The sequence below is a fragment of the Pecten maximus genome, chromosome 19, assembly GCF_902652985.1.
Source record: "Pecten maximus chromosome 19, xPecMax1.1, whole genome shotgun sequence".
In the NCBI taxonomy this organism is placed as follows: Eukaryota; Metazoa; Mollusca; class Bivalvia; order Pectinida; family Pectinidae; genus Pecten; species Pecten maximus.
Genome location: NC_047033.1, coordinates 28,821,712 through 28,839,368, shown reverse-complemented (window position 1 = coordinate 28,839,368; position 17,657 = coordinate 28,821,712). Strand labels below are relative to the sequence as shown.

The following is a 17,657-nucleotide window of genomic DNA, read 5'->3' as shown; positions in this document are numbered from 1 at the left end:
TTGACTTTTACACTCGCAAAAATGTGAGCGGTTTCAAAACTCAAAAGATGAAAATTAAGAGCAAGAACATTGCACATAAGGTCTTTAGGAAAATGCTTAAGGCAAGAAAAATTTGACATAGATTGTCACCATCGGTCTGAATATCGTGATCAACATGCTTCAACAAATATTTTGTAAATATCATGATCAACATGCTTCAACAAATATTTTGTAAATATCATGATCAACATGCTTCAACAAATATTTTGTAAATATCATGATCAACATGCTTCAACAAATATTTTGTAAATCAACATGCTTCAACAAATATTTTGTAAATATCATGATCAACATGCTTCAACAAACATTTTGTAAAAATCACCACAGAACAAAAAGGCATATGTATAAATTTGTGAAAAATTCATTACACTCTTACAATTTGTTTTACATTTGTAAATATGACAGTCGCATTATGACTATTTTGACTGTGTAACAAATTCACAAATTAAATGAACCTGATTTGTTTTCTGTTGAAACTTCCCAACAATGCGAGAGAAATATACATTATTTAATGAAAAAGTTTTGGCTGAAAGCAGATTTTGACATAATTGTATAACAATTATCAGAAATTGATATTATCCCACTTTAAAGTCTAGAGGTCAACTAGAGGTCAAACGCTTTGTCACCGTATACACTCCTCACATAAGGCTGACTGGCCCTTGATGTAGGTTCGACACGGACACAGGCGCTGGAGATTGGCCGAATGTCCCACACAGCTGAACAACATCTCCTCTTTCTGTATAATACACTCGGCAGTGTTAATGTCATAGGCGGGATAGTAGATATCGGACAAAGATTTTCCTGACTTACACGACACGCCATATTTGGTGAGAGGGTCCATGGAGTTCAGCTCCCGGAAATGACTAGGTTCACACATCAGATCTATCGAGAAAAAAATAAAATTATGATATGTTTTCATTTAGACACAAACAAATTTTAGTTCATAACAAACAGATTAGTGTCAAACTGGCACGCTCGAAATACTGGTGGCTGAAAAGACACCTCATTTATTTTATATTTTATTCCTCACATTGTCCTGGTCTAAAATCACTGTTATAATATTGTACTGGGCTAAAATCTCTGTTATAACATTGTACTGGGCTAAAATCACTTATAATATTGTACTGGGCTAAAACCTCTGTCATAATATCGTACTGGGCTAAAATCACTGTTATAATATCGTACTGGGCTAAAATCACTGTTATAATATCGTACTGGGCTAAAATCACTGTTATAATATTGTACTGGGCTAAAATCACTGTTATTTTTTTAAACATTGTACTGGGCTAAAATCTCTGTTATGACATTGTACTGGGCTAAAATCTCTGTTATAACATTGTACTGGGCTAAAATCTCTGTTATAACATTGTACTGGGCTAAAATCTCTGTTATAACATTGTACTGGGCTAAAATCACTGTTATAATATCGTACTGGGCTAAAATCACTGTTACAATATTGTACTGGGCTAAAATCACTGTTATAATATCGTACTGGGCTAAAATCACTGTTACAATATTGTACTGGGCTAAAATCACTGTTATAATAACGTACTGGGCTAAAATCTCTGTTATAACATTGTACTGGGCTAAAATCACTGTTATAACATTGTACTGGGCTAAAATCACTGTTATAATATTGTACTGGGCTAAAATCACTGTTATAATATTGTACTGGGCTAAAATCACTGTTATAATATTGTTCTGGGCTAAAATCACTGTTATAACATTGTACTGGGCTAAAATCACTGTTACAATATTGTACTGGGCTAAAATCACTGTTATGATATTGTACTGGGCTAAAATCACTATTATGATATTGTACTGGGCTAAAATCACAGTTATAATATTGTACTGGGCTAAAATCACTGTTATAATATTGTACTGGGCTAAAATCACTGTTATAACATCGCACTGGGCTAAAATCACTGTTACAATATTGTACTGGGCTAAAATCACTGTTATAATATTGTACTGGGCTAAAATTTCTGTTATAATATCGTACTGGGCTAAAATCTCTGTTATAATATTGTACTGGGCTAAAATCTCTGTTATGATATTGTACTGGGCTAAAATCACTGTTATGATATTGTACTGGGCTAAAATCACTGTTATGATATTGTACTGGGCTAAAATCACAGTTATAATATTGTACTGGGCTAAAATCTCTGTTACAATATTGTACTGGGCTAAAATCACTGTTATGATATTGTACTGGGCTAAAATCACTGTTATGATATTGTACTGGGCTAAAATCACTGTTATGATATTGTACTGGGCTAAAATCACAGTTATAATATTGTACTGGGCTAAAATCTCTGTTACAATATTGTACTGGGCTAAAATCACTGTTATGATATTGTACTGGGCTAAAATCACTGTTATGATATTGTACTGGGCTAAAATCACAGTTATAATATTGTACTGGGCTAAAATCACTGTTATAATATTGTACTGGGCTAAAATCACTGTTATAACATCGTACTGGGCTAAAATCACTGTTACAATATTGTACTGGGCTAAAATTTCTGTTATAATATCGTACTGGGCTAAAATCTCTGTTATAATATTGTACTGGGCTAAAATCTCTAAACACATCAACATGTAAAAATCAAATTTGTTGTGCAATATTCAAGTAAAAGAAAGCTACATACATTTTTTTATAACACTTGATAGTTGTATCTTATTCATATAAAATATATATTTATTACATTTTTACCAGTGAAATAATCGAAAAAATTATACTCCTTACAAACGATGATTGGGGAATTTAAAAGCTGACCAGGAATATTTTGCTATGAAAATGAAATAAACAGAATATCTAACAGAATCTTCAGTAATACCAAATATATTTCACGTGTGGCTAATATTTTGATTTTTTTCACTCATGCCCGGAAAAATTGTAAAATATTAGCCCCACTCGTGAAATTTACTTGGTATTACTGAAGACACTGATAGATATCCTCTATATATTATATATCAGTGGTGCAACGATTCACAGAGGCATCAATGTATTTGAATCTCAGAGTGGTGCATCGACGCATCATCTATCCTTGATTTGTATCGCAATACTTGAAAATTTGTAGTTATCTCCCTTGATCGACATTAGTCTACATTTTGCAGTAAACAACATGGCTGACAAGGCCACTCCAGCAGCTTATAAAGCTGCCTGTTGGAGTTCTTTCAAATCCAAATTATATTAATTCAAAAACGCTTTGTGGGTAATGGACAAAACGTTTTTGTAACAAATGTAGACATTAAGACTCTAATATTCCAGAAATACCACAAACACGTACAATAGAATACCAGATATCTGATAGGTCATGTTCCTCATATATAGTGATATATATATATTGTATCGTGACCCCTGTATCGCGATACGTATCGTATCGCTACCCTTCTTGCCATACACAGCTCTATTATATATACAATGTTTTTTTTGTGAGGAAATATAGAAGAATAGATTGTACGAGTTTAAAATTTCCTAAATATAGTGTGTGATAAAATGTTTCTTACTTTTAGACCAGCACACATCACTACACGATTTGTCCGGTTCTCCCAGCAGAAACTTGATGGATGAACTGGGCGGCCATTTGGCAGGCCGCTTTTGAAATTCACAGAAATTCTGATGCTCAATATAGGCATTCATTCTCTGTAGCATTCCCTCCTCTGTGAACTCATAGGGAAGGTGGGGCTGGAACTGGAATTAAAACACAAGTCCGTGATATTCTGAACAATAAATTTAACCCATGATAAGTCGTTCAGACCTGGGTATACATTCTGAAGCAGGTGTGTATTTTCATTTGTCCCAATGGGTATTTTGAATAGCAAATGTGTATTTTACATGATCGATCAATTTACTGTTAGCAGCAACAGTAAAGTAATTGATTATGATAATTACAGTGTAATATGTCGTTTTAGAATTTCATTATAATTTAATGGATTTGCCACTCTACAGTGTATATCAACATAACAAAATAATTAATTCAAATATCTTAATTTTAATTTTAAGTTCACTCTTCTTTGAGATAGTTCAAGGAAAGGTCACTCTTCATTCTATTTACCTTTATATTCCTGAATTTACGAGATCTTTTTAGGTGTACTACAAGGCCGATGATCAAGATTGTCATCGTCAGTTTTGTTTACTGTTCAGAGATCACATCTACGTCACTCTGACGCTTTGATATTTAATACAAAATAATCAATTTTTCTTTGTTTTCATGGTAAATACTCAAATGTGATTGGTCGAAAAATTCTTTTCATTCTTCTATGAAAGGAATTCCGAGAATGGCGCGAAAAATGTGACGTCACAATACCACAATTGACGTTGCGTATTGATTTGAGAAAAAGAATCCCATTTAAAACCAGTAAAATTGTACACAAAACATGTTTTAAATTAGAAAATCATTTTCAAATATTAATTTTAAGCATTGATGTCAATTATTTTTTTAGTTTCATCGGGGTATGAAACAAATTTTGTTCGCAAACTTCTGTAAGAATCCGCTACGCGGATTCATACAGTTTGCAAACAAAATTTGTTTCATACCCCGATGAAACCAAAAAAAAATGACGTCAATGCTTAAATGATCGTCAGATTCAAGGGTTCAATAGACGCTTCATAGTTATCGGAACTCCTCACCACCTTGTACCCTGCCTGAAGCATGTCAATGATTATCCAGTGCCTATTAAATTCACCTTCAGGATAGGTTAAGAATCATGGCCCTTCCATCCAATCAAACTCTAAATACCCGCAAATCTGTTTATTTTAAAGTGGTCAAGTACCAGAATATTTTTTACCTTTCACTTCGACTGAAGATCACCAAAATTTACTCAGCCATGGGACTTGGTGGTGTGTCTAGAGGTTCATAAGATATCTGACACATTTATCATGGATAGATGGTCACACACCGAGACACGAAGTAATTTATCTATATTCTCTGATTAAGTATTCTCCTCAAGAATTACCTTCTTATTCTCCAAGATTTTGGTGACGGTGTATCTGACCTCGTCAAGGTTGTTGATGTCAATAGTGTAAACATACGGTTCTCCGATAAACTGTTCGGCATAAGGATGCTGACTAGTCACCTGTGAAACAAAATGATCATCTACCGTTAATTGGCACACCACTCAGTCAAGTAATTTTATTCATACAGGGTTTGCATTTTGTATAAATCACTACTCTTATACTTGAAACCACTATCTAATTTTTTGTTGTTATTTTTTTTTGCCAAAAACTGTTAATTCGAAAACCAGTAGTTCACAAACATTTTCAGTTTTTGATAAATGTACAATATTGTTTATTCACGGCTGTCATTTTTATGATTAATCAGTAATAGGTTACCTGACAAATTTAAGCATTAGAATGTTTGACCTCTGCATGACCTATTGAAACTTTAACCTTTGATCTGTTTGACCTCTAAATATTTGACCTATGAACTGTTACCTGTCGCTGAGTCGGCTTGCCCTTGAAAAAAGGTGTGTTCTTGCTGCTATGGGGAGGCTTGAATCGTGGATTGATGAACACACAGCCATTAGCTATAGCCTCGAGAGGGGCGGGGCCCTCATAGGGGAATCCAAGTCCTACAAATATCTAAAACAAGAATTCAATAGAATTATAGCCTCGAGAGGAGTGGGGCCAGAAATTGCCAGAAGTCGAACAATGGACACCGGCACCGCCATTGTCAAAAGTTGACGATCGATGTTTGTTTACATTTTTTTGACGGAGTATATGGTCACGTGACTTTGGTTGCTACTTGGGGGCGTGGCGTGGAAGGGTGAATAGAATTATAGGTTCGAGAGGAGTGGGGCCCTCATAGGGGAATCCAAGTCCTACAAATATCTAAAATAGGAATTCAATAGAATTATAGCCTTGAGAGGGTTGGGGCCCTCATAGGGGAATCCAAGTCCTACAAATATCTAAAATAGGAATTCAATAGAATTATAGCCTTGAGAGGAGTGGGGCCCTCATAGGGGAATCCAAGTCCTACAAATATCTAAAATAGGAATTCAATAGAATTATAGCCTTGAGAGGGTTGGGGCCCTCATAGGGGAATCCAAGTCCTACAAATATCTATACAGCAAGACTTTTTACAAAGTTAAGTCTCCGTGGTTCAACTATGAATACATCTAGTCCAAAACACTAAAACATATATACACTGTGACAATTAAATGTATACAAATAGTTCTGGACAACACAAAATTGTGAGCTTTCAAAATCACCTGTTATCATTAACAAACAAATGACAGTTGAATTGTCTAAGATTAGGTGAATTCAGATAAAAATGGTTCAATTAGCAAAGAAAATCATTTTACTTCTGGAGGTTAATTGTTTATAGAGGCTGTATAAGATCAATTGAAAGTACTGTTCAAAACAAAACTTTAGAGCTGTAAGATCTGTGATAAAGAATTGTATGAAATGAGATGAAGGTCTGTGATAAAGAATTGCATGAAATGAGATGAAGGTCTGTGATAAAGAATTGTATGAAATGTGATGAAGGTCTGTGATGAAGACCTGGGATAAAGAATTGTATGACATGAAGATCTGTGATAAAGAATTGTATGAAATGAGATGAAGATCTGTGATGAAGAATTGCATGAAATGAGATGAAGGTCTGTGATAAAGAATTGTATGAAATGTGATGAAGGTCTGTGATGAAGACCTGGGATAAAGAATTGTATGAAATGAGATGAAGGTCTGTGATAAAGAATTGTATGAAATGAGATGAAGATCTGTGATAAAGAATTGTATGAAATATGATGAAGGTCTGTGATAAAGAAATGTAAGAAATATGATGAAAATCTGTGATAAAGAAATGTATGAAATATGATGAAGGTCTGTGATAAAGAAATGTAAGAAATATGATGAAAATCTGTGATAAAGAAATGTATGAAATATGATGAAGGTCTGTGATAAAGAAATGTAAGAAATATGATGAAAATCTGTGATAAAGAAATGTATGAAATATGATGAAGGTCTGTGATAAAGAAATGTATGAAATATGATGAAGGTCTGTGATGAAGACCTGGGATAAAGAATTGTATGAAATGAGATGAAGATCTGTGATAAAGAATTGTATGAAATGAGATGAAGATCTGTGATGAATTGTATGAAATGAGATGAAGATCTGTGATAAAGAATTGTATGAAATATGATGAAGGTCTGTGATAAAGAAATGTAAGAAATATGATGAAAATCTGTGATAAAGAAATGTATGAAATATGATGAAGGTCTGTGATAAAGAAACGTATGAAATATGATGAAGGTCTGTGATGAAGACCTGGGATAAAGAATTGTATGAAATGAGATGAAGATCTGTGATAAAGAATTGTATGAAATGAGATGAAGATCTGTGATAAAGAATTGTATGAAATGAGATGAAGATCTGTGATAAAGAATTGTATGAAATATGATGAAGATCTGTGATAAAGAATTGTATGAAATGAGATGAAGATCTGTGATGAAGAATTGTATGAAATGAGATGAAGATCTGTGATAAAGAATTGTATGAAATATGATGAAGGTCTGTGATAAAGAATTGTATGAAATATGATGAAGGTCTGTGATAAAGAAATGTAAGAAATATGATGGTCTGTGATAAAGAATTGTATGAAATATGATGAAGGTCTGTGATAAAGAAATGTAAGAAATATGATGAAAATCTGTGATAAAGAAATGTATGAAATGAGATGAAGATCTGTGATAAAGAATTGTATGAAATATGATGAAGGTCTGTGATAAAGAAATGTAAGAAATATGATGAAGGTCTGTGATAAAGAAATGTATGAAATATGATGAAGGTCTGTGATGAAGACCTGGGATAAAGAATTGTATGAAATAAGATGAAGATCTGTGATAAAGAATTGTATGAAATATGATGAAGGTCTGTGATAAAGAAATGTATGAAATGTGATGAAAATCTGTGATAAAGAATTGTATGAAATATGATGAAGGTCTGTGATGAAGGTCTGTGATGAAGAATTGTATGAAATGAGATGAAGATCTGTGATGAAGATCTGTGATGAAGAATTGTAAGCAATGTGATGAAGATCTGTGATGAAGAAATGTAAGCAATGTTATGGGGAAATGTAAGAAATGTGATGATCGATCTGTGATGAAGAACAGTGATGGAGAACTGTGATGATGAAATTAACAAGAGATCCCAGAGGGATCTTGGCGCCCACCATTGAATGATCTTTATAGGTTCCATGTCAGATTGATCTTTTCTCTACTTTTCCCTTCCTCTAAGTCTTACTAATCTGTGTAAATTCAGAAACAGCCCTCTAGTACTTTTCAAACAAGGGAAACCTGTATATAAAATTTAAGATTTAGCGATAATGGCTGTCTGTCGGCCATGTTGTTTTCGGATTGGTCCCAAAATGCAACACCAGGGACCAAGGGGAACCTACATATGAAAGTTGAGAAAGATCCCTTCAGTACCTTCTGTAAAATAGCGATAACAAACTTCAATTGTCAAAATACAAGATGGCTGCCTGTCGGCCATGTTATTTTCCGTTTGGTCTCAAAAATGCAATATGCATAACTAGGCACCGAGGGAAACCTACATATGAAGTTTGAGAACGATCCCTTCATTACTTTCTGATAAATAGCGATAACAAACTTCAATTGTCAAAATCCAAGATGGCTGCCTGTCGGCCATGTTATTTTCCGTTTGGTCTCAAAAATGCAATATGCATAACTAGGCACCAAGAGGAACCTATATATGAAATTTGAGAAAGATCTCTTCAGTACATTCTGAGAAATAGCGATAACAAACTTCAATTGTCAAAATCCAAGATGGCTGCCTGTCGGCCATGTTGTTTTCCAATAGGTCTCAAAATGCTTTATGCATAACTAGGCACCAAGGGGAACCTACATATGAAATTTGAGAAAGATCCCTTCAGTACTTTCTCAGAAATAGCAATAACAAACTTCAATTGTCAAAATCCAAGATGGCTGCCTGTCGGCCATGTTGTTTTCCGATTGGTCCCAAAATGCAATATGCATAACTAGGCACCAAGGGGATGCTACATATGAAATGTGAGAAAGATCTCGTCAGTGCATTCTGAGAAATAGCGATAACAAACTTCAATTGTCAAAATCCAAGATGGCTGCCTGTCGGCCATGTTGTTTTTTTGATTGGTCTCAAAATGCAATATGCATAACTTGGTACCAAGGGGAACCTACATATGAAATTTGAGAAAGATCCCTTCAGTACTTTCTGAGAAATAGCAATAACAAACTTCAATTGTCAAAATCCAAGATGGCTGCCTGTCGGCCATGTTGTTTTCCGATTGGTCCCAAAATGCAATATGCATAACTAGGCACCAAGGGGATGCTACATATGAAATGTGAGAAAGATCTCGTCAGTGCATTCTGAGAAATAGCGATAACAAACTTCAATTGTCAAAATCCAAGATGGCTGCCTGTCGGCCATGTTGTTTTTTTGATTGGTCTCAAAATGCGATATGCATAACTAGGCACCAAGGGGAACCTACATATGAAATTTGAGAAAGATCCGTTCAGTACTTTCTGAGAAATAGCAATAACAAACTTCAATTGTCAAAATCCAAGATGGCTGCCTGTCGGCCATGTTGTTTTTTTGATTGGTCTCAAAATGCAATATGCATAACTAGGCACCAAGGGGAACCTACATATGAAATTTGAGAAAGATCCCTTCAGTACTTTCTGAGAAATAGCGATAACAAACTTCAATTGTCAAAATCCAAGATGGCTGCCTGTCGGCCATGTTGTTTTCCGTTTGGTCTCAAAATGCAATATGCATAACTAGACACCAAGGGGAACCTACATATGAAATTTGAGAAAGATCCCTTCAGTACTTTCTGAGAAATAGCGATAACAAACTTCAATTGTCAAAATCCAAGATGGCTGCCTGTCGGCCATGTTGTTTTCCGTTAGGTCTCAAAATGCAATATGCATAACTAGACACCAAGGGGAACCTACATCTGAAATTTGAGAAAGATCCCTTCTGTACTTTCTGAGAAATAGCGATAACAAACTTCAATTGTCAAAATCCAAGATGGCTGCCTGTCGGCCATGTTGTTTTCCGATAGGTCTCAAAATGCGATATGCATAACTAGGTACCAAGGGGAACCTACATATGAAATTTGAGAAAGATCCCTTCAGCACTTTCTGAGAAATAGCGATAACAAGAATTGTTTACGGACGGACGGACGGAGGGACGGACGGATGGAGGGACGGACGGACGGACGGACGACGGACCACGGACGCAGGGCGATTTGAATAGCCCACCATCTGATGATGGTGGGCTAATAAAAGGTCAAAGATCTGTGATAAAGAAATGTAAGCAATTTGATAAAAAAATGTCATCAATGTGATGAAGAAATGGAAGATCTGTGATGAAGATCTGTGATGAAGGAGTTACCTTTGACTGTCGTAGAAGATAGTGGAGATCTTCACCATTCAGGAAGCCGTGATTGGTGACGTACTCCGGAAGCTTGAACCGTTTTCCCTTGGTATTATTTTTTTGATCAAGGTAAACAGTCCCATGAATGGACAGCTGGGCACTTTTAATTACCTCAAGATATTTTTGTTTTCCCTGAAAAAGATCAACAAACAAATTGGTATAACAACTTGTAAAACTAAGTCACCTAGATAAAGCAACGTTTGTCTTCATATTAAATTGATAATTTAACTCTTTCCGTACTCACGATGACTACAGACGTCACAAAAATGTGCTCTTGTATCCTTCATGACGACTACACACGTCACAATTAACATGCCTTCCATCCTTTGTGACGACTCAAATCGTCGTAAAACATCGCAAAAGATGTTGATATTACTTGCTGGTTTAGCATAGTCATACGAAGGAATTGACACGGAAATGATGTTTTTTAAGAAATAAAAAGCAATGTAAATATTGTATTGATGGTATATTTTACGTACCAGAAGCATAATTCATTCGTTAAGATTGTCTATTTCAAAGAATTCCGCCGGTTCATGCCGAGCTGTTTACATAGCTACAAAATGGCGGCCTCAAATTTACTTTCGTTTTCTGCGAGATTGTTGAGGTGTTAAACACAATAAAACAAATAAAAACGATAATTTATATATAATTGAGTAACGTTTATCATCAAAATAAGTAAGAAATACGTAAAATATTTTTACACACCGAAAAAACGATGTTTTGGCTGCGTGATTTCTTGCACATGTGTGACACATGTGTGACACAAGCGCCGATTAACATGTCATTTCCCGCGATTCTGCCTGGTGATTTCGCCGTATTTTAAAGGAAAAATTGGGTAAAAGAGTTTCCCTACTCAGTACTTGTTCCATATGATAAACTTCATTTAATATTAAGCATTATACAACAGTAAAAGATCAGTAAAAGATCGTTTTATCGACGTCTGATGTGATAGCCATATGCTCCAATACACAAAGGACCTACCCAGCATTCACTTCCGGTAGCGACCGCGAAATTTGAATGAGTACGTAAAGAGTTAAGGGAGAATGTCACAGTAGTCGGACGACACAAACACAGACTTTGTCTCCGCCAGAACACTGACTATAATCAGGGAGACGAAACCTAGAAATAGGCGGAGTCATGTAGGTGGTAAACCTGTAACTAACTAAAGCCGACAGAACACTGACTATAATCAGTGAGACAAAACCTAGAAATAGGCGGAGTCATGTAGGTGGTAAACCTGTAACTAACCAAAGCCGACATAACACTGACTATAATCAGGGAGACGAAACCTAGAAATAGGCGGAGTCATGTAGGTTGTAAACCTGTCACTAACTAAAGCCGACAGAACACTGACTATAATCAGTGAGACAAACCTAGAAATAGGCGGAGTCATGTAGGTGGTAAACCTGTCACTAACTAAAGCCGACAGAACACTGACTATAATCAGGGAGACGAAACCTAGAAATAGGCTGAGTCATGTAGGTGGTAAACCTGTAACTAACTAAAGTCGACAGAACACTGACTATAATCAGGGAGACGAAACCTAGAAATAGGCCGAGTCATGTAGGTGGTAAACCAGTAACTAACTAAAGCTGACATAACACTGACTATAATCAGGGAGACGAAACCTAGAAATAGGCGGAGTCATGTAGGTGGTAAACCTGTCACTAACTAAAGCCGACAGAACACTGACTATAATCAGGGAGACGAAACCTAGAAATAGGCGGAGTCATGTAGGTGGTAAACACAGTATTTAATACCAACAGAACACTGGCTATAGTCGGTGAGAAGAAACCTAGAAATAGGCAGAGTCATGTAGGTGGTTAACCAGTATTTAATACCAACAGAACACTGGCTATAGTCGGTGAGATGAAATCGAGCAATAGGCGGAGTCATGTAGGTGGTAAACCAGCAGCTAAGAATCCTACCTCCCACATATACTCGCGTTTGCCGTACACCATGGCCTGGTCCTCACGTTTAATGTCCTGTACACGACTGTCGTTGAGGTGTTGTTCCACCAGAAATCCCATGAATGAGTTGTCAGGACTGTGCGCTGAAGTGTATAAAACAAGTCCCCTGATGATGTCATACACCAAAAATTTTTTTTTTTTTTTTTAAATCATTTGTTTTTTACCCTGGGGGTGGAGATTTGGTGGTGTGGTTCAGAAACATTTAAAATGACATCCCCTGTGTTATATATTCATATCTTTACTATTTCAGGTTAATGAAGTTATTTGGTATCCAGATATTTTCTATGTATTGTTTGGTAGGGGTATAAAAAGTATCCGGATATTTTCTATGTATTGTTTGGTGGGGGTATAAAAAGTATCCGGATATTTTCTATGTATTGTTTGGTAGGGGTATAAAAAGTATCCGGATATTTTCTATGTATGGTTTGGTAGGGGTATAAAAAGTATCCGGATATTTTCTATGTATTGTTTGGTAGGGGTATAAAAAGTATCCGATATTTTCTATGTATGGTGTGGTGGGGGTATAAAAAGTATCCGGATATTTTCTATGTATGGTTTGGTAGGGGTATAAAAAGTATCCGGATATTTTCTATGTATGGTGTGGTAGGGGTATAAAAAGTATCCGGATATTTTCTATGTATGGTTTGGTAGGGGTATAAAAAGTATCCGGATATTTTCTGTGTATCGTTTGGTAGGGGTATAAAAAGTATCCAGATATTTTCTATGTATGGTTTGGTAGGGGTATAAAAAGTATCCGGATATTTTCTATGTATGGTTTGGTAGGGGTATAAAAAGTATCCGGATATTTTCTATGTATTGCTTGGTAGAGGTATAAAAAGTATCCGGATATTTTCTATGTATGGTGTGGTAGGGGTATAAAAAGTATCCAGATATTTTCTATGTATGGTTTGGTAGGGGTATAAAAAGTATCCGGATATTTTCTATGCATTGTTTGGTAGGGGTATAAAAAGTATCCAGATATTTTCTATGTATGGTGTGGTAGGGGTATAAAAAGTATCCAGATATTTTCTATGTATGGTGTGGTAGCTGGGGTATAAAAAGTATCCAGATATTTTCTATGTATGGTGTGGTAGAGGTATAAAAAGTATCCAGATATTTTCTATGTGTGGTTTGGTGGGGGTATAAAAACTATCCGGATATTTTCTATGTATGGTGTGGTAGCTGGGGTATAAAAAGTATCAGGATATTTTCTATGTATGGTGTGGTAGGGGTATAAAAAGTATCCAGATATTTTCTATGTATGGTTTGGTGGGGGTATAAAAAGTATCCGGATATTTTCTATGTATGGTTTGGTAGGGGTATAAAAAGTATCCGGATATTTTCTATGTATTGCTTGGTAGAGGTATAAAAAGTATCCGGATATTTTCTATGTATGGTGTGGTAGGGGTATAAAAAGTATCCAGATATTTTCTATGTATGGTTTGGTAGGGGTATAAAAAGTATCCGGATATTTTCTATGCATTGTTTGGTAGGGGTATAAAAAGTATCCAGATATTTTCTATGTATGGTGTGGTAGGGGTATAAAAAGTATCCAGATATTTTCTATGTATGGTGTGGTAGCTGGGGTATAAAAAGTATCCAGATATTTTCTATGTATGGTGTGGTAGAGGTATAAAAAGTATCCAGATATTTTCTATGTGTGGTTTGGTGGGGGTATAAAAACTATCCGGATATTTTCTATGTATGGTTTGGTAGGGGGTATAAAAAGTATCCGGATATTTTCTATGTATGGTGTGGTAGCTGGGGTATAAAAAGTATCAGGATATTTTCTATGTATGGTGTGGTAGGGGTATAAAAAGTATCCAGATATTTTCTATGTATGGTGTGGTAGGGGTATAAAAAGTATCCAGATATTTTCTATGTATGGTTTGGTGGGGGTATAAAAACTATCCGGATATTTTCTGTGTATTGTTTGGTAGGGGTATAAAAAGTATCCGGATATTTTCTATGTATTGTTTGGTAGGGGTATAAAAAGTATCCGGATATTTTCTATGTATTGTTTGGTAGGGGTATAAAAAGTATCCGGATATTTTCTATGTATGGTTTGGTAGGGGTATAAAAAGTATCCGGATATTTTCTATGTATTGTTTGGTAGGGGGTATAAAAAGTATCCAGATAGTTTCTATGTATGGTGTGGTAGGGGTATAAAAAGTATCCGGATATTTTCTATGTATGGTGTGGTAGGGGTATAAAAACTATCCGGATATTTTCTATGTATTGTTTGGTAGGGGGTATAAAAACTATCCGGATATTTTCTATGTAGGAGGTACATATTATGTATGACACTACAATTGTATTTCTCTTTTCTTGTATACTTATATAAACATGGAGAATATTCTTGCCATCCATCATTCCTGTCCATCTCGGAAAGTTCACGGAAAGTTCACACCCCGTCAATCTCACACACCGTCCATCTCACACCCCGTCCATATCACACCCCGTCCATCTCACACCCCGTCTATATCACACCCCGTCCATATCACACCCCGTCCATATCACACCCCGTCCATCTCACGGCCCGTCCATCACACCCCGTCCATCTCACACCCCATCCATATCACACCCCGTCCATCTCACACCCTGTCCATATCACACCCCGTCCATATCACACCCCGTCCATCTCACGGCCCGTCCATCACAGACCCCGTCCATCTCACACCCTGTCCATATCACACCCCGTCCATCTCACACCCATCGATATCACACCCCGTCCATCTCGCATTCCGTCCATATCACACCCCGTCCATCTCGCATTCCGTCCATCTCGCACCCCATCCATATCGCACCCCATCCATATCGCATTCCGTCCATATCACACCCCGTCCATATCACACGCTGTCCATCTCGCATTCCCTCCATCTCGCACCCCGTCCAACTCGCACCCCCGTCCATCTCACCCCCGTCCATCTCGCACCCCGTCCATCTCGCCCCCCGTCCATCTCACCCCCCGTCCATCTCACATCCCGTCCATCTCACACCCCGTCCATCTCACACCCCGTCCATCTCACACCCCGTCCAAACCACACCCCGTCCATCTCACACCCCGTCCAAACCACACCCCGTCCATCTCACACCCCGTCCATCTCACATCCCGTCCATCTCACACCCTATCTGTTGTTCCCCTCTTTACTTACGGAACATTGTGAAGAACTGCTGAGGCTGAAGATTTTGCCCTCCCCAGAACGTCACTAACTTGTGGGCTTTAGCGTAAACTCTATGATTGTACGCTGGTTCTGTCCCAAACGAATCAACTATCCTCAGCAGGCAGCTACAAAATAAAACACAATTAAACTGTATATTCCATTTTTTTTTTTTTTTTTTTTTGAAAATTCTTCATTTAAAGTTTTATATTCCTGGATTTACTCATTCATTTGATTTAACAAAACCTTTCATCTCTCATTTTAAGACATTCCTTCATTTTTTGGCTTCTCAACAAATTAAGGTTAAATCAATTATCATCTTTTTAATGTAAAACTTTTTATCACATCAGCTTTGATCATTTTACATGATGATTTCATTAAAATTTTTACAGTAATTTGAACAATCAAAAACATAAAGTGATAAAATTGTATACTGTGTAATAAATCCAGTTTTAAGTCTCAATACACTCCAGCATATCATTAGTAATTTTAAAGGCACTTGGCTAATACTGTATATTTTATCTCCTATGTATACAAATTATAACAAACAGGTCACAAGAAATATCAGCCATTCATATGTACAATTATCAAACAAAATCAGAATACAGCAAGGATTTAGTCATCAAGATCCCCCCCGCCCGTGCCAATGTTATCGCAATCTACCAATCAGGTCACAGCAGCCTCATATAATATGTGCGGAATATGCCGACAATCAAACTTGATCGAGGGGATTAGGTAATAAGTCTACCAAACAAGTTTCATCAAAATCCGATCATTCCTTCCAAAGATACTGTGCGGAAAGCAATCCGCCAATCAGATCACAGCAGCCTCATAAAATATGTGTGGAATATATGCCTATAATTGAACTTGAGCGAGGGCTTTGGGTAATTAGTCTACCAAGCATGTTTTATCAAAATCCAATCATTCCTAAAAATGATTAAGTGCTGAAAACAATCAGCCAATCAGATCACAGTAGCCTAATCACATGTGTGGAATACAGAGCAACCCGCTTATTTGCATACCCCTTTTTCCACGACAAAATATGCAAATAACCGGAGTATTCGTATAGGCGGAGTTGGGTTTTGGCCCCTCTTATACACTATGTAGATCGTCAGGTAGGTACTCAAAATGGGCGCTATATGATTGTTTACGTTATTTGCATTAAAAATACATTTAAAAAAAACATTATTTAAAATATAAGAGTTAATACGAAATACATGGGTTGTTATTCTTTGTAAATGTACAAATATTTGCATACACTTCATCGTTTACTACTTGTCACTCCCGAGTCTCTGGGTCCGATATCAGTCATACGCGCGTGGGTTGGCACTACGATGTACAATGTCATCGTTTCAATTAACATTCATTATCGTCTCGAGATGCGTTGTGTTCCTGCTATGAGTATATTAGTTGTTTGATCATAGATGATGAACTGCTGAAGCAATAGACTGTCTTAAATGACCGTGACATGTTATTGTCGTTTGGGGTTGTTTTGGAAAATGGCGCACACACACAAAGAGTTGTCGTTCATTACACATATGCCCCCACAATGCAACGCGCCTAGTAAACAATCATGGCGATCGCAACCTGCCTCAGCGAGTGTTCAAGTGCACAGAACACAGGTTTGGATCGATGCTATAATTAATAAACAAATCTCATCAAAAGATGAGGCATATACATATTTTATTCAGTAATTCTTCTGCACATTGCTACTGATATGGTCTGAATAATAACTTAATGTCGATATCGATGCATCGAACGTAACCTGTAATGACGAAGTGTGAACCAATGATACGATAACGTTATACATCGTGTCGAATCAATATGTAAGTTGAAACACATTTCATCAAACTTTTATTAAGGGAAAATCACAAAAGTACCCTAAAATCAATTAAAATTTTCGATTTTTTGGAATTTTTATATGCATATAAGCGGGAGTCGGTGTTTTAGTTGATGCAAATACACGGGATTAAAATACAAAGATAAAGAAGGAAAAAATCGGGACCTGAGAATTTTATGCAAATAAGCGGGATATTCAAATAACC

At 36.4% G+C, this 17,657-nt stretch overlaps 1 protein-coding gene across 3 annotated transcripts in view; it reads right to left on the bottom strand.

The window, feature by feature from the left end:
* Nucleotides 1-282: 282 nt before the first annotated feature.
* Nucleotides 283-17,657, bottom strand: part of LOC117317713 (alpha-1,6-mannosylglycoprotein 6-beta-N-acetylglucosaminyltransferase A-like) — a 100,863-nt gene continuing 83,488 nt past the window's right edge. For all 3 annotated transcript variants that reach the window (XM_033872602.1, XM_033872604.1, XM_033872603.1), the window contains 7 exons: nt 15,607-15,740; nt 12,410-12,534; nt 10,440-10,613; nt 5,480-5,626; nt 5,002-5,121; nt 3,553-3,736; nt 283-921 (listed from right to left, as the gene is read on the bottom strand). In XM_033872602.1, coding sequence (XP_033728493.1) covers nt 662-921; nt 3,553-3,736; nt 5,002-5,121; nt 5,480-5,626; nt 10,440-10,613; nt 12,410-12,534; nt 15,607-15,740 — 1,144 coding nt within the window. In that variant the 3' untranslated portion in view covers nt 283-661. The remainder of the gene's footprint in view (nt 922-3,552; nt 3,737-5,001; nt 5,122-5,479; nt 5,627-10,439; nt 10,614-12,409; nt 12,535-15,606; nt 15,741-17,657) is intronic.